The sequence below is a fragment of the Halichoerus grypus genome, chromosome 8 (assembly GCF_964656455.1).
Source record: "Halichoerus grypus chromosome 8, mHalGry1.hap1.1, whole genome shotgun sequence".
NCBI classification, from domain to species: Eukaryota; Metazoa; Chordata; class Mammalia; order Carnivora; family Phocidae; genus Halichoerus; species Halichoerus grypus.
In genome coordinates this window covers 3,955,909-3,977,971 of record NC_135719.1, presented here as the reverse complement: position 1 = coordinate 3,977,971, position 22,063 = coordinate 3,955,909, and the positions used below count along the sequence as shown (strand labels likewise).

The 22,063-nt window shown below is 50.8% G+C and overlaps 1 protein-coding gene and 1 long non-coding RNA gene across 6 annotated transcripts in view; one reads left to right on the top strand and one right to left on the bottom strand.

Moving 5' to 3' along the window:
- Positions 1-22,063, top strand: part of TM6SF1 (transmembrane 6 superfamily member 1) — a 29,510-nt gene that overhangs the window by 788 nt on the left and 6,659 nt on the right. For 2 of the 5 annotated variants that reach the window (XM_036067124.2, XM_036067122.2), the window contains exons 2-9: positions 4,337-4,440; positions 7,557-7,654; positions 11,527-11,630; positions 13,238-13,320; positions 13,931-14,052; positions 15,778-15,882; positions 17,988-18,080; positions 18,265-18,384. In XM_036067124.2, the coding sequence (XP_035923017.1) occupies positions 4,337-4,440; positions 7,557-7,654; positions 11,527-11,630; positions 13,238-13,320; positions 13,931-14,052; positions 15,778-15,882; positions 17,988-18,080; positions 18,265-18,384 (829 nt within the window). Of the gene's footprint in view, positions 1-4,336; positions 4,441-7,556; positions 7,655-11,526; positions 11,631-13,237; positions 13,321-13,930; positions 14,053-15,777; positions 15,883-17,987; positions 18,081-18,264; positions 18,385-18,520; positions 19,081-19,860; positions 19,989-22,063 lie in introns of those variants that run through there. The other 3 variants (XM_036067128.2, XM_036067126.2, XM_036067134.2) reach the window with 3 other exon arrangements.
- Positions 524-21,972, bottom strand: LOC118519581 (uncharacterized). Its single transcript, XR_013450244.1, has 6 exons — positions 21,806-21,972; positions 19,771-20,840; positions 5,592-13,026; positions 4,747-4,885; positions 3,744-3,970; positions 524-1,555 (listed from the first exon to the last, which is right to left on the bottom strand). It is a non-coding gene; the product is annotated as an uncharacterized LOC118519581 (long non-coding RNA).

Genomic DNA, 22,063 nt, shown 5'->3' with positions numbered 1-22,063 from the left:
GGGAGGGGAGGCCGGCAGCTCGAGGCCGAGGAAGCGGGTGGGGCCGGCGGAGGCCGCGGACGGCTTCGGTTCAAAGCCCCGCCTCAGTCCTGTGCTAGGCCGCCCTGCGCCGGGCCGCGGGGACAGGTGCCAGGCCTCCGGGCCTGCTGGTGCTCCCTGCTGTCCGTGGGGACGAGGACGCTAACCTATTAGGCTTCCCACAGCAGTTGGTGCTGAGGAAATTGCATCAGTCTGCACGCGGCAAACCCCCTCCAGACCTTCGGGCTGAGGATGAGTGTCTGCCTCCAGGGCGGTGACTTCCTTCTCCCTCTCTCTCTCTGCTGGGGCCACCACTTGCTGACAGCCTTATCCAGATGGCCCCCATCCATACGGAGCGCTCCCTGGGCACTGGCAGTGAGGCCCTTGGTCTGACCCAGTCTCGGGGTGCATCCCCTGGAAGCAGCAGCTCTGGGCAGCAAATGTCACGTGTCTGCGAACACAGTGCCCAGGAGACCCTGCATTCCTACAGTGGCATCATGCGCAGTTCAACAAATATTTATTGAGTACATATTCTGTGCTTGACACCGTTCCAACGGTTGGGGATATGGCCACGGACAAGCCAGGAAAGGCTGGGGAAGCGAGTGTTGAGACAGACATCAATAAAGAAAAATGGGGTGATATGAGGGAAGGGGACTGGTGGTCAGGGGAAGCTTCTTGGAGGAGGTGACTTGTGCAGGAGGTGGCCACAGGAAGAGGTGGGGACAGAACCTTCCACGTAGGGGAACGGGGAGCAGTGGGAGCAGAGGGGTGCAGTGGCGGGGCGCAGGGGTATTTGGGAGGAAGCGCAGTGCAGCTTACTGAAGGTCTGCATGTCCTAGAGAGGGTTTGAGGATGACTCTGAGATTTCGGCCTCAGCCCCTGGCAGGATGGTGATGGCATTTACTGAGCACACACTGAATTATGTATTGCCGTGTATTATTGAGCACAGTGCTAAGCCCTGCAGAGTTTTGAATAATTGGTTCCAGTTATTCTTCCCATCCCCCTGCAGGTTAAACTCCCAGTGGCCTCTGGCTCTGTCTTCTTTCTCCACTCCCCGCTCCCACCGACCCCTTCCACGCTGGCCCCAGTGCTGGGCTAACATCTGTTTCCTCCCTGCAGTTCCCCACCCCGGGCCCTGGCAGAGCCTCCCCCAGGAGCCTCCCTGCCCAGCCCTTGGATGCTCCTTAACGTCCTGCCTCCTTGCCCTGGCTCACGCAGTACGCTCTGACCAGGAGGCTTTCCTCTCTGACCCGACTGTTGAAGCCATACCTAACTTGATGGCCTTCCATCAATGCCGCCTCTTCCTTTTCCAAAACCTCCCTCCAAGCACCCGTAATCTCTCCATCCACCTAGCCCCCTGGGATCACACTTCTGCCACGAGAGTTACTTTCCTGTGGTCAGGACTCACCTTCCCCGGCCACAGCTCCCCGTGGCATTGTCTGGCCCAGCACAGGGCCTTGTGCTAGCGGGCCTTCAGTTAGGTTTGAATCAGTTGGATTAGTTGAAGCTTCCTTCCCACCAGGCCTTTTACAAAAGCCTGAAAACCAGAAAAAGCAAGGCAGATTATGGAGTCAGGAAAGAGTTGGGATCTCTCAGTCTCATCCTCTCTCTCTCTCTCTCACACACACACACACTTTCTCTACTCATGCTCACCCATACACATCCCCTTTGAGTAGGTGTCCCCTTCATGGAAGGGCATCAGTAACCCCCCCATTCCAAGACTAGCAACGTTTTCACCCTTGGGTGTGTCTCAGCCCTTACCCCCTCCCCCCCACCCCCCAAGTCCCTGCTGGATCCTTCTCTCCCTGTTCTGAGCAGGTTCTGCACTTGGTGGTCACTGGGATACACACAGGATCTGCTGCCCCAGTTTCTCTCCGTTCTTTGCTCCTCCCCCAGGTGGCGAGCGTGAGAGCACACAGGTGAACCAATTTACGCTGCTCTCATACTCCAGAAGAGCACCAGCTGCGTGATGTGCCAGCCGTAAGCACAGGCCCTTGTAGGAGCAGGGATGGGGGTTACTTCCTGGCTACCACCTGCCTCAGAATGTGATTAAAATGCTTGTCAGCTTACATAGCACACCTAACCTCTTCCCTTTTCATGGATGCTTCAGTCCAGTATCATGTTCCTGACCCATATCAGCCTCCTCTTCCATCCTCTGCTCCTTTAGCTTATCCCTACAGGATCCACTGATGTGCCACACTAGAAATGTCCTATTTCAGCATCTTAACTGGACGTTGACACAGTCATCCTCATTCTTATCATAGAAGTGTGTAATCCATCCATCCATCCACCATCTGTCATCCATCCATCATTCACCATCCATCATCCATTCATTCATCCATTCATTTACCATCCATCATCCATCCATCCATCCACCATATATCCATCCGTCATCCACCATCCATCATCCTTCCATCCACCATCCATCCGTTCTTTCACTATCCACCATTCATCATCTATCCATTCATCCATCCATCCATCCATTCATTTGCCATCCACCATCCATCATCTATCCATTCATCCATCCATTCATCCACCATCCATCCATCTGTCCATCCACCACCAATCATCCATCTATACACCATCCATCTGTCCATCCATCCACCCATCCATTCAATCACCATCCACCATCCATGATCCATCATCTGTCCATTCATTCATTATCCACCATCCATCCATTCATCCATCCATTTCTCCTTCCTGGCTTCTTTTCCCCTCTTTCCCTCCTTCATCCATTCATCAATTCTTATTATCCTAACAGAAGTCCTCAGGCAGACTTTGTCATACTCATCCAGGTATCTTGAAAAAAGTTGCATATTCCCATGCCTCACCCCAAAGTATTTGATTCTGGAGGTCGAGGGTGGCATTTGGAAATCTGGGTGCTCCTGATGCCCAGAGCCCATTCCCTGACTCTTTGTGGGGCCTGGGCCAGGTGCTAGAGATACAGCTCTCCTGCACCTGTGACCAGTCTCCTGGGGGCCCATCTACCTGCAGGTTGGATGGATCTCTTCCCACTTCCTCACTGACCCGTCTTACATTGGGGGCAGATTTCTAACAACCATTCCAGCTGCAGGTGAGTGGAGTGAACTTCAGCATGAGTTTGTCCCTCAGCTGTCAGTAGGTATTGTTAGGTTGTGGAATCTGTGACTGAGAAAGGTACTTTCCAGAAGTCCCAGGGCATATGGCAGAGGTGATCCAAAAGCCCCTTGCCGGGCTGCTGTGGTGTGGGGGTTTTGGCCGAGGAGTGCTGTTTGTGGCAGCTCTGCAGGGCTGTTGAGGCTGCGGTGTAGCAGGCTGCTGGAGAGGGCCGCGGGGCCCTTGGTCTAGGACTGCAAGCCCTGCTCGGTGCTGTAGGTGTGAGAGAGAATCTCTGTAGGTCTAGAGGTGACCTCCTGGGTGAGAGAGCTCGGAGTCCATTGAGATAGGACCCTCCGTGGAGACAGGGACGTCCTCCATTCATCCACAGTGCCTGGCACATGGTGGTGCATAAAACATTTTATCCTTAATATGTTTTAAAATTAGTTAATAAACAGATGATGAAATGACAGAACTTTGCTCAGGTCGCCCAGTTAGGCAGGAGCAGAGTAGGTCCTAGACTCTAGGTGTCTTGACTGCTAACTCAACCGAGGCTCACGCCCTACTGCTGTCCCACTGGGAAGGGGCCTTGGCCCCTGGTCTCCTTGGTATCGGGTCCTTTTCCCGTGCCCACCCTAGCCTCACCTTACCTTCCAGGCGCAGGGTTGGACTCTGGCTTGCTGCCCCGGGTGTGTGGAGCTGGCTTCCTTCTGGCCGCAGCTCTGGCCCAACTCTTCCTTCCTTGGATTGGCCTCATCCTCTGGCCCCTTTGATTATACACATCCTGGGGCCCTTCCTCCTGGTCCTCCTGGCAGGTGTGTGTAGCTGTGACTCTTCTGTGCTCCCTGGAGCTCAGTCCGAAGGTTTCTGGCTGGCTCTGAGGGAGGTGGCAGATTTGGTGGTTAGGCCTGTCAGTCACTGGGGAACGGGACTGGGAGGAGCGGGCGTGGGGGGTGGACGCAGAGGCAGTGAGGCTGGGGCCATCTTCAGGGTGGGCTGGGATGGGGTGGAGGGTGCAGGTGGGCAGGCTGGGAAGAGCGAGGAGCTGGTGGTTCCAGTCCCTGAAAGTCACACGGGTGGCCCGCGGGGGCCAAAGCACTGCAGAGAAACCTGGCTAAGCCCACAGCACTGGAACTGGATGCAGAGGCAGAGGTGGGGGCGAATGCATTCAATAGCCAGGAAATTCCATGCATCAACATGTTTATTTCGATAAGTGACCACCTCCCTGTTCTGGTCGTTGCAGTTCCTGGACAATTGTAGGGGTTGCTGGCCTCATCTTGCTCCTGGTAGCCCTGCTGGCTCGTGTCCTGGTCAAAAGAAAACCACCCCGGGACCCACTGTTCTATGGTACGTCTCCATGCGAGGGAAACGGTTGGTGTCCACCTCGCAGTACAGCTCTTGGGCCTTCGCCTTCATCACGCTTCCCCCACAAAGAAGGAGTCTGTCTCCCGTACCCTGAGCCCCACTGGGGAAGTGGCAGGAAACAGAGGAGTGTTCCAGGGCAACGCAATCCTCCCCTCCAGATGAACACCTCCTCTGAGCCATGGAGCCCACCCTTTCCCAGCAGGGATCATGGCGGAAAGTCACGGCCAGGGCCAAGCAGGAGGCCCCTCTGTTCCTCACCCCCACCCCCACCCCCAGCCGTGCTCTGACCTCTGCCCTCGGCTCTTGCAGCGGCTCCTTCCTGTGCTTGCCTTTGCCTTGCTTCTTGCCGCCCCCTCCACCTGGCGTGGAACTGAGCTGAACAGTGTCTTGGTCCACTGAGGAAAACAGTGCTCCCCATGGAGGGTTGCTACAAACATTCAATGATATTAGTCAAATATTTAAACAGTGCCTGAAAAGTACACACGTGCATTACGTAAGTGAAAACACCCCTGATCAAGCACTTACAGTGTGCCTGGTGTGGCCCCGAGCACTTCGAAGTATTAGCTTATTTAATCCTCGCAACAGATGCCCTCCCCTTATAGATGAAGAAGCTGGCTCGGAGCCGTTAAGACACGTGGTCAAGGTCATATAGTGAGAACGGCACTGACCCCCGAAGCCACGCTCTTCTTTGCACCACGCTGCCCCCAGCAAAGCCGTCCCCGCCTTCAAGCGCGTCCCCTGCCGGGAGCTGGGCTGCGCCTTTACTCGTTCAGTTTCTGCTTTAGCGACGCTGCGTATCAGACGCCCCCAGACCTCGGTGTCCTGCCGCAGCAACAGACATTTCCCACGTTTCTGCAGCTTTACGGAGACGTAATTGACGTCTGACACCGGGCAGGCGTAAGGTCTACCCCGTGACGACATGATACACGGCTGCACCGTGAGATGGTGGCCACAATGAGGTTGTTCGCCGTAGGGTCCCTCACCTCACAGAATTACCTTTCTATGGCGTGTGGTGAGAACATTTAGGGTACAGTGCAGTCTTGTTCACCGCGGTCACCACGCTGTCAACTTACTCATCTTACAACTGGAAGTTTGTACCCTTTGCCCAGCGTCTCCCCGTGTCCCCCACTCACCGGCCCTGCAACCACCGTTCCAGCCTCTGTTTCTATGAGTTCAGCTTGTTTGGCTTCCACGTCCCGGAGTGAGATCACACAGTCTCGGTCTTTCTCTGCTGACTCATCTCGCTTAGCACAATGCCCTCAGAGTCCACCCAGGTTGTTGGAAATGGCAGGATTTCCTTCTTTGTTTATGGCTGAGTCATACTCCATTTTGTTTATGCCTGTCTTCTGTACCCACACTTCGGGTACTTCCAGTCTTGGGTACAAACATTTAGTGCCCACGCTCACGGGTCTGCAGGTTAGCTAGGACTGTTGTGCATCGGGCTGCGGGTCATATTCAGAGCTGTCCCATGTGTCTCCTTGTTCTTGGACCAGCAGCTCCCCATGGTGGGCCCTTCTCATGGCAGAGGAGACTTGGAGTTGGCCACTGTCACTTCCATGCACACTCCAGTGGCCAAAGGAAGTCGTGTGGCTGAGTTCATCATCAATGGCATGGGGAATATTCTCTGCCCACCGTGGATCTTGGCAAAGGTGGGGAGGGAAAGAAGAATTGTAAGTAACTAATTTCTCCCAACTTGCATATAAAGGACCCTGAAGCTTAGGTAAATCATGTGACTTGCCTAAGGTTGGACAGCCAGTGGGTAGATGAGTTGGACCTGTCTGAGTTCAAGGCCCACATCATTTCTCTGGCCCCACACCACCTGTCTTTGCTCTGACCCCAGCCTAGGTTTCGAGAGTGGTCTCCTGCTGCTGTCTTTCCACCCCATTCCATGGAGTCCATGCTTAGCTGACTTGGGTCTCTCCCAATTCCCCAGGATTGAGCACCCTTGTTCCTACACCCTCAGCCCTCTGTTCTCGTCTATGTCCTAGCTTGAGCACACTGCAGCCCTGGGGCCGGGGCTTGTCGCCTTGGACCCAGCATCCAACACTCCCGTCAGCCTCAGTGACAGATGCTGAGCGCTTTCTTTCCTGGGGGACCTTCGGGGGCTGATCCTGACAGCAAGGTCTGGAGCACAGACCTGGAAGGCGCGGGAAGGCAGGGTCTGTAGGGCAGGGCACTCGCGGGCCTTGCATCCTGGGGAAGATGTGAACGCTGGGGCTTGGCTGCAGACCTGGCAAGGCTGGCTTCCCTTCTCTGGGAAGTAACCTCCCCATTTTATCATGGCTGTTCTTCTGTCCACCTTCGAATTCTTGTCCTACCCGTGCCCGCCACATGGCTTCTGATGGGGTACAGCTTGAAAATGCATCCTTATTGATAAACTAACATGCCCTAAGTTGATCTTTTGCCATGTAAAACGTATCATTCTGTAGCTGTGTGTTGCTGGTAGCTTTAAGCCTGTTTAGGAGATTCTCACAACCTGAGTGAGATTCTCTGAGACGTTGTGGCTGGGCTTCTTTCGTATGCAATTGTGCCGTCTTGTACCCATTTTAAAAATCACTGGCCTTTCTTCTTACAACTTGCCCATCAGTCATCATCCGTCTTTAGGCTCTTCAGTGTGGACTAGGGCAAACATCAGACGAGCTGGCTGCAGGTGGGATGCTGGTATGGCCCCGGGCAGCCACTGGTAGGTTGTGGAGGATGGATGGGGTGATCTGGTAGGATCCCGTGGCTCAGTTAGTGGGTGAGCGTGTCGTTCTGTCCCCCTGGTGGGTGTCCCCTTGGAGAGGGCACTCGGGCAATGACACGGAGATCCGTAACAACGGCGAGGGTCCTTCTGTTAGTCCATCTTCACAGTGCCCAGTGTCTTCTGGAAAAGATGACGACCAAGTCACCATTTTTGGTGAATGCCAAGCTCTTAGTCATTGCCTCCTGAGCTCCTGCTTTTTAAACTATTGCTTTCTTGGGGCGCCTGGCTGGCTCAGTCAGTGGGGCATGTGACTCTTGATCTTGGAGGTTGTGGGTTCAAGCCCCACATTGGGCGTAGAGATTAATTTACAAAAATATAAATAAATAAATAACTACTTCTTCCTTTGCTCTAGTGTATGCAGTTTTCGGATTTACCAGCGTGGTGAACCTCATCATAGGCTTGGAACAGGATGGAATCATTGACGGGTTCATGACGTACTACTTGAGAGAGGTATGGGATCGCTTAGTGACTGTAAGCCTTATGCCGAAGGGTCAGCACCCCAAGTCCCATTGCTCAGAAAGATGAAATCCCTACATTTAGTGTAAGGTGGTAAGATCCGTGGTATTTCTTTTACTGCCACAGACGTAGGTGGTTTATTCATGTGGAAAGTGAAGCAGAAAGTTAGGATTTGATCATGGGAGACACTTCTTTTCAGCATCTTCGTCTGATACCTCCTCCCTCACACCTGGTCCACTACCTTTTTCCTTTGCTTGTATTTAATATAAATGAGATACTCTAAAGGAATTTAGTATTTGGTGTTTTATTATTAAAACATTAGTATATCCGAAAGTCCAGGTCGGTCTTACGTGTGTTAGAGAACACTGAGACACTTAATGAAGCCATTTGATGGCGATGATCCTTCCCTCGCTGTCATATTATAGTGCTACCTGCCCTTGAGAGAGCTAGTCCTCTTTCCCTGTTTTAGTGGTGTGATGAATCCAGCCCCAGAGGTTAAGTAACTTACTCAAGGTCACACAGGAAAGTACAGTTTTCATCTGTGTTTCAAGTAACGGCGAGCTTCATATGTTAAGCAAAGGGAGTTTGGATTTTATCTCACATTCGAAGGAAGAATTTGAGTTAGGGAACATGCAGTCAGCTCTGGGAACGATGGGCTTGAAGGGGAGTGTCTGGGCTGAGAGCTGGGACTCAAGTCAGGAGGCTTTTGCAGGGCCAGCAAGGGCTTGAGGATGGCCTAGGCAGAGCCAAGCACAGGAGGTAGGGAGGAGGGACGAATTTCAGAGGCTTTGAGTGGTTGGAGTGGGTAGGACTCAGGGATTAGCTGGGGGTGATGGGGAGGGTAAGGTCCAAGAAGACCTCTTGCTTCTTGCTTTTGGGAGAATGGTGGTGTTATTAAACTAGAGGGATGACAGGGGAATTCAGTCCCGCAGACAGGAGTTGGGCACAGGGTATGGGCACCCTGTGGAGATAGTGCGGGTTCGGTCCCAGACCGTTGCAATAAAGCAAATATCACAATAAAGCAAGCCACATGAAGTTTTTGGCTTCCCGATGCACCGAAAAGTTGTATTTACACTATACGGTAGTCTATGAAGTGTACAATAGCATTGTGTCTAAAAACCGTATATACCTTAATATTAAAATACTTTCTTGCTAAAAACCTGATTATTATCTGAGCTTTCAACGAGTCCTCATCTTCTTGCTGGTGGAGGGTCTTTACCGTGATGTCGCCGGCTGCTGACTGATCAGGATGGTGGCTGCTGAGGGTTTGGGGTGGCTGTGGCAGTTTCTTAAAATAAGACAACAGTGGAGTTTGCCGAGGACAGGGAGAGAGAGGGAGGGAGGGATGCAGGTAGGCGAAGCAGTCAGACCACACCCAACAATCGCCATCTTATATGGGTGCAGTTCGTGGGGCCCCCCAAACAGTCACAGTAGTAACATCAGAGATCACCGGTCCCAGATCACCATCACAAATAGAATAATAATGGAAAAGCTTGAAATATCGCCAGGATTACCCAAATGCGACCCAGAGACACACAGCGAGTAAATGCTGTTGGAAAAACGGCCCCGAGAGACTTGCTTAACGCAGGGTTGCCACAAACCTTCAGTTTGTAAAAAACACAATGTCTGCAGTGCACAGTAAAGTGAAGGGCGCTAAAACAAGGTCAGCCCGTACACAGGGAAGAACTGGGTCTGGAAGCAGTCAGGGGAGTCCTCACTGAATTCGTGACACTGCTCTAGCATTTTTTCAAATGGCAATGACATTGGAAGGTAAACATTTTCCAGATAGACGAGGAGGGTGGAGGGCATTCCAAGGAGAAGGGACGGCTTGATCAAGGGCGTGGTGGTGAGAAAAGGCAGGTGTCTCCCCGTGGTCAGCCCGGGGTGCGGGTGTGCAGGGATGGTGCTGGGTTCATTTGGGGACATGTGGGGTTTCAGGTGGTGGACGGACATCTGGCAGATGTCCCAGTTGGCAGGGCTTTGCAGGTCTTGAGCTCTGAGGACCATTCCTGACGGGGAAATTTGGGGGCCATCTGAGTATAGATGGTACCTGAAGTCTTGCTCGGGAGAAGGGGGCGAGAGAAGATGGCTGAGGGTGGAGTGAGTGGACCTCTGGAGGCCGTGGCCAGAAGAGTCCCTGAAGCGGATTGTGAGGCCAAGAGGCAGACGGAACAGCTGGAGAGCCTGGGACCTCTGAGTCCAAAGAGTGGGGAGCTCTTGGGGAGGAGGTGGCTGCTGAAAGGGCGCAGAGGTTGAGGTGTTGAGGGTGTCAAGCGGTGAGGCGTGAGAAGGTGGGATGGGGTGTCGCTCTGGGAAGGTTTGCAGGGCCAGGTTCTGGGCGCCTGGCTGCCAGGTAGGGGAGGTGGGGCCGGGCCTGCGGGCGGCCACCAGCTTTGGGAGGCTTTTGAGTGGAAGAGATGCGTTAGGAGCCAGGCCCATGAGTCTTCATCTGGCAGGTGGATTGGAAAGAGAGGGAGACAGAGAGACCGTGTGGGACTGGCTCCGTGAGGGGCACTGAGGGCTTGAACAGGGCCATGTACGGACAGGGAGGGTGGCCCGCAGTGACCTCAGAGAGAGAGAATTGACCAGACTTGCCCGCAGACCGCAGAGGAGAGAGGAGTGACAAAAATGGCCCTGTGGCTTTGAGCCAGGCGGGCTGGGTGCTGTCACGGTTCATCGGGAGGCCGGGCGGGGCTCGGCGGAGGGCAGAAGCTGAGAAGTGGAAGGAGTTCAGGGGCGTTTGGAGGGCCCTCAAAGGGCCGTCCAGTTAAAGACACCCATCAAGCCACCAGGTGAGGCCGGCTCCGAGGGCCAGGTGCATAGGCATGACCATGAAGTCGTGACATGGCATTGCTTTGTCCAGTCATAGCATGTCGGAGAGAAGGGACGCGGGCACGCAAGTCCAGCTGCCGAGGCACTCCCACCTGCTCCACGGTCCTCATGCCATCAGACGCGTGGGGAGTGGTGACAGAGCAGTCCCTGCCCCGGGAGCGTGGGGCTCCAGCGGGGCCCCCTCTTGGCCGCTGCCGACAGGACTGAGGGCGTCTCGGGGGGACACAAGGCAGGAGAGCATGAACGTGGGAGCGAGGAGAAAGAACGAGGGGGCGTCAGAATGACATTAACCCCCCTGCAAATTAGACTGTGACTTTCCGGGAGCCGTCTGGAAGAGGGAAATGTAGTGCGTCATAAAATCTCATGTTCATAAAATTAATTTCTCAGGAGAAGTGTGGCTTTTCTTGATGGTATGCTCCGTGCTAGGAATTCGCTATGTGACCTTAGGCCGGTCCTGTGACCCCTTGGAGCCCTGTTTCCTCATCTGTAGAGTGGAGTGAGTTGTGGGTCCCGTAGGGTGCCTGGGAAGGTCGAGGGGGTGGGGTGCCTGTCCGTCTGTCTGTCTGTGTGCCTGGGTGTGGGCAAGATGTGCCTTCCTCAGCCTCAGCCCAACAAGCCTGGGGATCAGCACGCAGGCGAATGACGCAGGGCAGCTGGTGTCTGTGGCGGGCAGAGTCTTCTCTGGCCACCCCCTCCGGCCAGAGCCGACGCACCTTTGGTCCCAGATTTGACTCGGCCTCGGTGCATTAGCCGTGCAACCACGGTTGCCCATGATTCCACCTGCCTGGCGTCACTGTCCACGTGCGTCACCCAGAGGATGGCCAGGCAGGCTCGGGGCCATCCCACGGCAGACTCTGGCGACGGCGGCTCCAGTTTATACGGGATTCTTGTATGGGACTGAGCCTAGGTTTATCTTAGCAGACGAACACAAGCCAGCTCTGCTGTTCCATTTTACTTGAAATACAGGTCTGGTGTCCTGGGTGGAGATGTTTGAGTCCTATTTAAAGTAGACTCCTCTTTTACTCTTTCCTTAGGGTGAACCGTATCTGAACACTGCGTACGGGCACATGATCTGCTACTGGGACGGCTCTGCTCATTATCTGATGTATCTGGTGATGGTGGCGGCCATAGCGTGGGAGTAAGTCAGTCCGTCCGCCGGGTGTGTCCCTTTGCCAGCCTAGCAGCCGATACGCACGTATGTAAGGAAAGCAGACAGAGGGGCAGGGCACAAACAGCTACACACGCACGTGAAGATACGCTCCACGGACACGAGTTAGACGTAGTCAACACAAGTTCCTTTCTTGGCACCGCTGCCTTTTGAACATGTCCCCTTTGGACGATCCCCTGCCATGGGGACAGCTTGGGCAGACCCCTTATGCTTCTGACTCTGTTGTCCAAGAAGGACAGTCTCGTCTGCAGCTGGATCCTCGGGGATGCACGTGGGGCTAAAGAAAGGGGGGGCAGAGTCTTACATGACGATTTCTGGTTTCTGGGGATCGGTGCCCTCAGTTCCGCTATGCCAGGACTGTCGTGTGGAGCCCAGGCGTGGGCTCTTCGGAGACCCCTACCCCAGGAGACTGTGTGTGGCACAGAGGCCTGGCGTGAGCAGTGCTCTTGCTGGCTGAGTTCGTGGGACTTCCCCGCCCTTGCTGGGACACCCACGGCGGCTTTCTGCTCGTGTCCCTGTCACCCAGAACGTGTACCCTTTGTGGCAGGATCCTTTCAAGCCCAGCTACCTTCCCAGGCCTTCCCGTGGCTCCAGGTTGGAGAGAATGATGCATTCTTGCCCCAGATGGGTGGAAATTCAGCATGACCAACTCCTTGCCCTATGCCCCTGCCCCCTCAGTCATGAGCTCAAGGACAGCTCCAGCTGAGTTTGGGACTCTTTCAGGTCCTAGCCTATCTCTTCATGAATGTTCCCAAGCCTCCAGGGCACACGTCAGGTATTTCGGAGAATGCCTGGACTGCTTGGAGGCGGCCAGGAGTGGGTTGGAGTTTCTTTGGCTCTATTAGAGAAGTTCTGCTGTGGAAGAAGATTCTTGTTTGTCCTCCTGCTGACAGTCCCAGTCATTGTGAACTGGCCTCTTGGGAAGTGGCAGCTCTTGGCTTGGGAGGTGGGGCAAGGCAGAAAGGTCCACCTCCGTTTCCCTTCAGAGAATCTCCCTGTGATCTCTCATGGCCCCTTATGGAGGTGGGGTAGCAGGGTTACCAGCTGAAAGAGCTTTTTGTCAACCTCGCCTATGAAGATTCGGGGTCCGTGTCCAGCTGCCCCGTTAGGACACGGGCTAGGTGGCACTTATGATCTTCATCGCTAGGACTCCAGCCACAATTCTGACACCAGGGAAAGTCCATTTCACATCCTGTTACTCATACTTACGATGCTTTAAAATATGGGTCCAGTTTCCCTTCTGTTTTGAACCGTCTTTTTCCTTTCCTGCTGTGAGTTTCATAGGACACAGTGAAATGCAGGACTCCTTGGACTGTGATTGACCGTGTTGTACTTTAACAGATGATCAGGGCAGCAAGCATAATTCCTATTCAAAGGACACAAAGAGGGTTCTATAATGTATCACAGATGGAAATGAAATTTGATCACTAGGGCCCCTTAGGGTTGATTGATTACTATCGATTCAGTAAGTTGCGATTCGTACACTTCACTACTTAGGATAATGCTAATCACGTGGACCATCTTTTGCTAACAGTATTCTAAGACGAGTGCACTAAGCTGACATTTTTTCGTTGCAGGGAGAGTTATAGAACTATTGGCCTCTATTGGGTTGGATCTATTATCATGAGCATTGTTGTTTTTGTGCCAGGAAACATTGTGGGTAAGAAACTTTATCTTAACATTCACTTTCCTCTTCTGAAACAATGGGGCGTGTTTGTAAATAGAGAAGCTGTCTTGGTTGTTATTCCAAGCTTACTGAAAAGCGATTATGCAGAATCCTTCCTTTTCCCCTCCGTCATTTCACCTGTTAAAAAATGCTTTTGAGCAACGTTCAGAAGTGTACGCTGAACGATGAGACAATCAGCGATTCCTGACATTTAGGATCTAGAGGGGGTAATTTGTGTCTGCGGCTATCTGTGGTGTGCAAATATTTCTTACAACTTTTTGTATCATACGTAACTCTTGACACATTCGATAAATGTATTTGAGAACTAAGGCTCTTGAAAGCTAACGTGAAAGAGGTTATCATTTATGTGTGCAAACAATCAGGGTATTATATTAAATATTCTTTAAAAATAGGGTAGCTAGGACATGCCTGGTAATGCGCACCTCATAGTTTTAAATTGACCTGTTTTATCTGGTCTCATGAAGAATATGGTCTGGTCCACAGCACCGTGTTAAATGACTTGAGGTGGGTGTCCTCAATGTTATTGGTGTTTAGAGATGCTTTTTGGCAAATGTTTGACTTTCTCTCTCTCTCTTTTAAATAGGGAAGTATGGAACCCGCATTTGCCCTGCTTTTTTCTTAAGCATACCATATACTTGTCTTCCTGTCTGGGCTGGTTTCAGAATCTATAATCAGCCATCAGAAAATTATAATTATCCCTCAAAGGTGATTTTATTATGTTAACTGTAACCTGTTCCCAAACTCACGGGGTGCACTCACATCTCCCGGCTACTGGATCAAACTGTGCCTCCGGGCACTGGAGGTCTGGGGCAGACCGTTTGACTGCGTTGATTCTGTGCATTGGTCACACCTTAGTTACAGTGGCAGAGATGGTCTGTTTCTGTCTGAATACATCTGCTTCAACCGGCCAGGCTGTGCTTTCTGGACCTTCCTGTGCCCTGGGTCACACTGTTCCCAACAGAGCCTGTTCAGGGTGTGGAGTGTGTGGTTTGTCTGGGGCTGTTAACGGCCTGGTGTTTGAGCATTTGGGTAGCTCTTGCCGAGATGCCAGGGCCTTTCCAAGGGGAGGCTGGAGGGATCCTGCTGTTCGGGGTAGCACACACAGCCTCAGGGTCTAATGTACCAAGGGATCCAGGCACACGAAGACTGGCTACGGGACGTCTTCCGAGACACTTCCCTTCCATTCACAGCCAAGGTGGTCAAGGTGAAGCAGTGCTGGCTGGGCAGGTACTCTGTTAAGGTCTTTATTTCTAAGCTAGTAACATCTAAGTTTCTCTTCCTTTTATAGGTAACAGATCCTTAAGCAAGATCCTTTAAGCAAAGTGATATATGGAAATACGAATTACTAGAGATCATCAGAACATGATTATTCAGTTGACTCTAAGATTTACAGAATTCCTTAAAATGCATTGTAATTTACAAACACCTCATTTGTAAACAATGAGACACCCGCTGTGCACACTCGGGGTGACGCACACTCGGGGTGACGCACTGACATCCTTTTGAGGAACGAGGTGGTTGTTAAGAAGAAAAAGCAAACGGTACCCATCGTCCTGGGCTCCACGGCTTTTAAAAAAGTCTCCGCGTCAGTGTGTCAACACTGTTCATGCCGTGAGACACAGGAAACTGTTATCATTTTTAAAATGTTCAAACAGTGATGGCCAGGGAGAAATGGACATGGTCACACAGTGCTGATAGGAACACAAATCCAGACTTGCTCTGCAAGGCAATTTGGCGGTGTTATCAACCTTAGCAAATTTAACCCCTTAGCCTAGTAATCCCACGTCGAAGGCCCTGTCCTCAGAAGGTCATCAGAGAGATGCGGTCAAAGATCTTTGTGCAGAACTGCTCACCATCACATTAACAGTGCAAATGCCCAAATGTCCAACACTGTGAGAGTGGCTGAAATATGGTCCTTCCACATGATACTACGTTTTAGAAGAGTTTTTAATAATGTGGGAAAGTGCTTGTAATATAGGTAGCTGTTGAGGGTCCAAAGAACAAATACACAATTGGCTATATGTAAAGTCTTAATTTTGTAAAAAATAAATGTAGATCAGATAGATGATAGATAGCTCTGGAAAAACATAGTGACTCTTAATAGTGGGTTGGGTTTATGGTTTACCTTTTAAAATGAACATATCTTACATTTATAATCACAAAACTCCTATTGCAAGAAAAAAAAATATGACTCTTAGAGCTCGAAGGGCCCTTCAGGATGACCCAGCCCAATCTCACAGAGGAGCAAAGTGGAAGCAGAGAGGAGGCGGGACATGATTTTCGTAAGTTAGGCGGCTAGTGGTTTATGACATGAATCACCTGTCTGCTGAATTCTCTCCCCATCCAGCACCATAGCACTTAGGCGTCAGTAGATCTCAGATTCTTCTTTGGCACTCTGGGCCTGCTCATGGTTACAAACTCTTATTTTAGGTCATTCAAGAAGCCCAAGCCAAGGACCTGCTGAGAAGACCATTTGATTTATTGTTGGTCGTGTGTCTCCTCCTGGCAACTGGATTTTGTCTGTTTAGAGGCTTGGTAAGCATCACAGATCAAAGTAACATTAAAAAAAGAAAAACATATATTTAATCAGACTTCCTAGTGCCCTCACAAAACATTCCTCCTGTTAGAGCCCGGAGACCCGGCCCTGCTTGCTGCCACTCTCCCACATGCACCTCCTTCAGCTCCTTGGATTAAGCCCACCTGGAAGTCTCTTCCTTCCCCGATGTTAGGGTGCCTGAAAAATTAGCTAGTAGAGTCTCATTCTTTTGGTTTCTTTGCTGTTTCTGATTTAAATGTAAATGTCTTTGGGAAGGGTGAGGCCTCCATGACACTTGGCAGAGGGCTTGCGTTGTGCTCCCCGGAGTAGGGACATGGCATTGAGGAAGGGCCCAGAGTAAGGAGTTAGGATCCTGGCTATTTACCAGCTGTGTGGCTTGAAAAATGACTTAACCTCTTTGACCTCAGTTTCTTCTGAGGTACTGTTATAAAATAACAGTACCTATCTTACGGTGCTGTTTTGAAGATTAAATAAGAGAATAAACATCAAACACTTATACGTGGTAAGTGTTCACTACATGGGGTTACTAGTTACTATTTTTTTCTTAATATTTTATTTATTTATTTATTTATTTGAGAGAGACAGAGTGCGAGAGAGAGAGCACAAGCAATGGTGAGGGAGAAGCAGGCTGCCCATCAAGCAGGAGCCTGACGTGGGACTTGAGCCGAAGGCAGACACTTAACTGACTGAGCCACCCAGATGCCCTGCTGGTTACTATTTTTATTGATGGATGATCCTTTGCAATGCTAAGTTTCATGGTTTATTCTTAGTGGAAACGAATTTCAGCAGCCAGAATCATATGGGTAACTATATTCAGCCTCAGTGACAATTACTCTCCTAAGCCTGCCGGCTTGCACAACAGTTGGGGAGCCGAGTGGCAAGTGTGAACTGATGTAGCTGACTTACTGTCTTGGGGCCCTTGAACCATATACTCTGTGCGGCTGGCGGGGTTCAGAGCGAGAAGCTGTCTTAAGAGCGGTCTCCATCAGTAAATCAGGAATTTCCTGGAGTCGAGTCAGCTAATAGGAGGAGTGGCACAGGGAAGGGATGTAAAGGAGAAAGCAGAGCCGTAGGCTTTGCTCAGAGCACAAAGCAGTTAAAACTGCTTTTTTTCCCTAAGTAATCTCCATGCCCAACATGGGGCTTGAACCCATGATCCCGAGATCAACAGTCATACACGCTACCGACTGAGCCAGCCAGGCGTCCTTAAAACTGTTCTTTGGTTAGTTTGCTCTAATTCCCAAAGCGAAAAGAACAACAGTAACAACAAAAATGAGCCCCGGCTGTATTCCTGCACAGCCGTATCCGCTCTGCGCACCAGAAAGATGTGTGTGTGTGGGCAGGACTTTTGCAGATGGGCTTTTAAGTTTGGGCCCATTTTTTACCAACTCTGCCACTGGCCCGTGTTCATAGATGCTATCTAGATGGGACAGCATTTATGGCCAAAGACATGAGAAGTGATGCAGGAGGGAGGGGACTCAGAGGGGACATGGCTGGTTACGTGCCAGAGAGACTGTGTCTCTTCTGTGGCCAGGAGCCTGCTGTGACCAACTCTGCTCCCCGCTCCCTTTCAAAGTGGACACCGGATGTGGCTTCACACAGGAGGACCCTGCTTTCAGATCACCCTTTACTGCCCCCAAAGGCCCTGTGCTCCGTGAGCCGCTGGAGAGAGGAGGAGGCTGTTTTTTTAAAGTCTGCAATGCATAGTAAGATGAATTTGGTCTAGGGATGTGCTTTTCTTCCCGCAGAACAGCTGGCTAGCTATTTATTCCCAGGAAAAGTGAAACTGGTAATCTAGCGTGAGCTGCGAGCTGTGTTTTGGCCGGTGGAAATCTAGATACTTAGGAGGTACCCAAGAATAGAGCATTAGTTATTTCCTGCTCTACTGTTAACTTCTTCATCTCCTTCAAGTAGATCTGTAGAATATTTCTTTTCTTTCCCTTCTACTGATGAGCTTCTACGATACACAGTTTTTGTTAAATAGCAAAACAGCTTGTGGCTGAACCCGGAACTCAGCCCTCTTAGCAAACGTTGAGAATCAGATGTGATTGTAACTTTATAATGAATTCGTTTTTGTTCCCAGATTGCTTTGGATTGCCCGGCTGAGCTCTGCCGATTTTATACGCAATTTCAAGAGCCCTACCTAAAGGATCCTGCTGCTTACCCTAAAATCCAGGTCAAGTAGTTATGAAGCCCATGGTCTTTCTGAAGTTAATGTTCATTCTTTAAGAATGGGAATGTGTGGATCCATGTAGGAAACGGGAGTTAATATTCTCAGAGATAAAAATGTTCGTCTTTGGTGCTTTTCGTCAGGCCAGGCTGTGAAGTTGCTGACGATGTTATTTCTCTGTTCAATGCAGATGCTGGCCTATCTCTTCTATTCTGTCCCTTACTTTGTGATTGCGCTTTATGGCTTAGTGGTTCCTGGATGCTCCTGGATGCCTGACATAACACTGATGCATGCCGGAGGTCTAGCTCAGGTACTAAACATACGCTCTGTTCAGAACGTCCGCTGGGGATCTGGCTGTCATTGTCGAGAATCTGAGAAACATCTCTTCTTGGTGTTTAAGGGTGGGTGGGAAGCAGGTCCTAGACTCGTCCCCTGTTGTTCTGCAGTTCTTTGGGAGACATTTCTGCGTATGCATGTTATTCAGATCTTGCAACAACTACATGGTAGGTGTGGCAGCCAGCTCTACAGGTGAGGAAGCTGAGGCCCAGTGAGGTTAATGGTCTGTCCCAGGTCACACACCCAGCAAGGGGCACCGCTGGTTCCCGGTGCTGTCTCCCAGTCTCTGAACACCATGGCTACTAAACAAGAATTGAGAGCCGTCATCTTTGAGATGTCTGTCTCATACTGAAGATGTCAGAATTCTGTTGTGCTACACTACACTGAGCCAGGGAAACTGGGTTTGAGAACATTCTGTTCCCAGTCATGCCATTCCTTCCCCCTGCTACTCAGTCAAGGCCCTGGCCTCGAGCATGAGCACGGGTTCAGTGAATGCTTACTTCACTGAACTGGAAATAAAATTATCTGTGGAAGTGTATTATTACCCAAAGTACATTTTTACAAGGTAACAGTTAGCAAGACAAACTGATCTTATGAACAAGGAAGAAAATTATTAAGTAATTTTATCTTTTCCCCCCTTCTCACTATAAATAAAAAAGGAACAAATGAATCCATCTTGTAAAATAATTCTCTTGCATCTTGCTCTTTTCGAGCAGGCCTCAGAATGAGGCTCATGTGGAAGCGGTCAGAACATACAGTTTTGGGACGGTACAACAGCACTCTGCCATAGCTATAGGATTCATGGGTTAATACTTTAGGCTAACTCCTCCCAGTCTGAGATAATTCTCAATTACAGAATTTGAGTATTAGTATCAAAAAAGTTGGTACAGCATCCGCAAGTAAGGGTTCCTGTTCTTTCCTTGAAGGACTTAAGAGGGAAGAGAACTAATATTTACCCTCTTGGCAGACCTCTGACTAGCTGATTCCTTAGGCCAGGTTTTGAGCCTTTATTTCCCTATCTTCCAATACCAACTATAAGCTGACTTCCAATTTTCTGTCTTTAGGCCAAACTGTTCCCAGACTCCTAGACCTAATCCCAGACTCAGTCTTTTCACTTGGGTGTCTTGGAGTTAGTGTCTAAAATAGGACTCCTGACCTTCCCTACACCTTACCCCCATTTCCACCATCCCTGCAAACAGCCTTTTCCATTCCCTCACCACTACAACTAGCCTGTCACTAGGTCTAGTTCTGTCTCCAGAGGAATCCGCAAACCCAGCGCTTACAGCTCATGGCCCTACAGTGGTCTGCGCTCTCACCTCTTACTTTACGGGAGGCAAAGCAGGCTAAGTGTTGTACTTACTTATCTGTAAAGGTGGGCTGTGTGCTCTGCTGGAGTAGGAAATACGCAGGGGCTTAACACAATGAAGTCTTCTTTCTTGCTTGGGCAAAGATCATGTGGGATATTTTCAAGAGCCAGGCCTGGCACCAACCCGACTGACTGCACGGGAAGCAGATGAATGTGGTCTTCCTGTGTGCCCCAGAAGAAACAGTGTGACGAATACAGCATTACCCCTGCAGTTTTGTTTTGTTTTTTTAAAGCCTTACTTAAAGATAAGAAAGCAGAGGCTCCGGGCAGCTTATTACTTGCCTGGGGTCACAGTTACTAAATGGCAGAATAGGGATCTGGAATCCTGCCTGACCCCAATGCCCACATTCTTCTCCACTGGTATCCCTCTTCTCATGCAGACGTTAGGGCTCCTACGGCAGGAAGCCAGACCTTGTATGGGCCTGGAGGAGCCAGAGAGCCTCTGGGGGGTGGGAGGCAGGGACACAGCGCGCGCTGTGTTGGGCCGGGGAAGCGTTTAGGTGTTGCAGCGGGCAGCAGGTCAGAGGGTGGAGTAAACCTTGGCTTTTATTTTCCTGGCCTTCTTCTCCCGCGCTCCCCAGGAGAGAGGGCCTCCCACCACCTCACTCTCACCAGTCCCTTCCTTCGAGGATTAGCTTGCTCAGAGCTTGACGTGGTTGCTGTCCCTCTCCAGGCCCTGTACCTGGGTCTGCCCCGTGGTGGGCCCCGCTGCAGGAACGTGGACCGTCATCATCGAGGGGGCTGACAAGAGTGAGGCCACTGTTGGACCCAGCCAGGCGGACGGTGGGCAGTCAGGAGGCTTGGGAAGGTCACACCTTGGGGGCCAGGGGGCGCTTGAAGCGATAGCACTAAGACTAATCCCGGACTGTACCTGCTGGTGAGGGCCAGGCCTGCACACAGGCCCCGTGGCTCCGGCCAGGCGGTTCGGGGAAGGGCGGCGGGGCCGATAGAGCCCTCGGCAGCAGTAGCAGGGGCTTCAGCCAGACCCCGGGCCTTGCCGGAATCCTTGGGCTTATCCACCACTGCCCAGTTTGACAAGGTAGCTGGAGGCTACAGACCAGAGCCTGCAAATGTCAGAAGGAGGTTTCTCCCAACCCAGAACGGTGTCATCTGAGAACTGGGTGTCTGATAGTCCCACAACTCTGGGCTGGGCTTTAATATCTATGTACTCGGAGTGTTTAGCCAAAGGAAAAGTTACAAATCACACTGGAGCCAAAGTGCCCATGATGAGAATGTTGAATTCCAGGTATGTGATTGGTTTTCTACCTGGCCAAGACTGGCTTCTGAAACGAATTCTCGCCTTGAGAGGGCATCTGAAACTTTCATCACAGAAAACACCCTCCCTAACCCAACTCGCATCCCTCGCTGCTAAAACTGTCATTTAGAAGGTTTATGCACTCACGATCCCACTAACTTTATCAAAGTTTGCATTTCTTGAAAGGCCTAGTGAACTCCCAAGACTCTCTGTGATTTAGTAAGAAAAAAAAATCTTTGAAAAATTTCTACATCAGTACAAGTCCATGGAAAACGTGTTAAGTTCTTACTGGGTCCCTGATTTCAGATTCTGTAGGAATCTGCCAAATCTGCTGTCTTCAGAAATCAAAAACGTCCATCAAAAAGTAAAATAAAATCAAATAAAAGCAGGACACATTTTACACCAAAGAGCCAGTGGGGACTTATTCATAACTCAATTGTCTTTTCTTATAAAATTCCTGTCATAGGATTGAAGTTGCAAGTCTAGTTTGAAAAGTATTGCAGGCTGCTTAGATCCACTTATTATTAGTACCTTCTAGCAACTGAAGAATTTTTCTCTGCTAAAATATCACTGAACATTAGAAGAAAACTATCTAGTCAATATGGTTAAGAGCACGAGCGCTAGAGACTGTGTTGTTACCTCAGCCTGTCCCTGAGGAGCTCGTGACCTTCACCACCTTGGATTCCTCTGCTGTGAAAGTTAGGATAATATAGGAGCTTTCTCCTAAAGCTGCTGGGAGGGGATTAAATGAGGGCATATATGTAAAAGGCTTACAACAGTGCCTGGCACAGAATGCGGTGGGTCTTTGTTGCTGTTCTTCTTGTTGGTTTAAGATTCCCAACAGGAGTCTAGGGAGGAAGTGCCTTGTGTTGCTCAGGAGATTCATTCATCTGTAGCCATGTGTAACAGATATTATTACCTAAAGATCAGAGAGACTGGGAGAGAGCTTTGGGATAGACCCGCAGTGGGTTTGTCAGGGAGTCTGCCGCCCATCCAGTGCCACCCACAGCCCTGGAAGCAGGAACAGCCCCC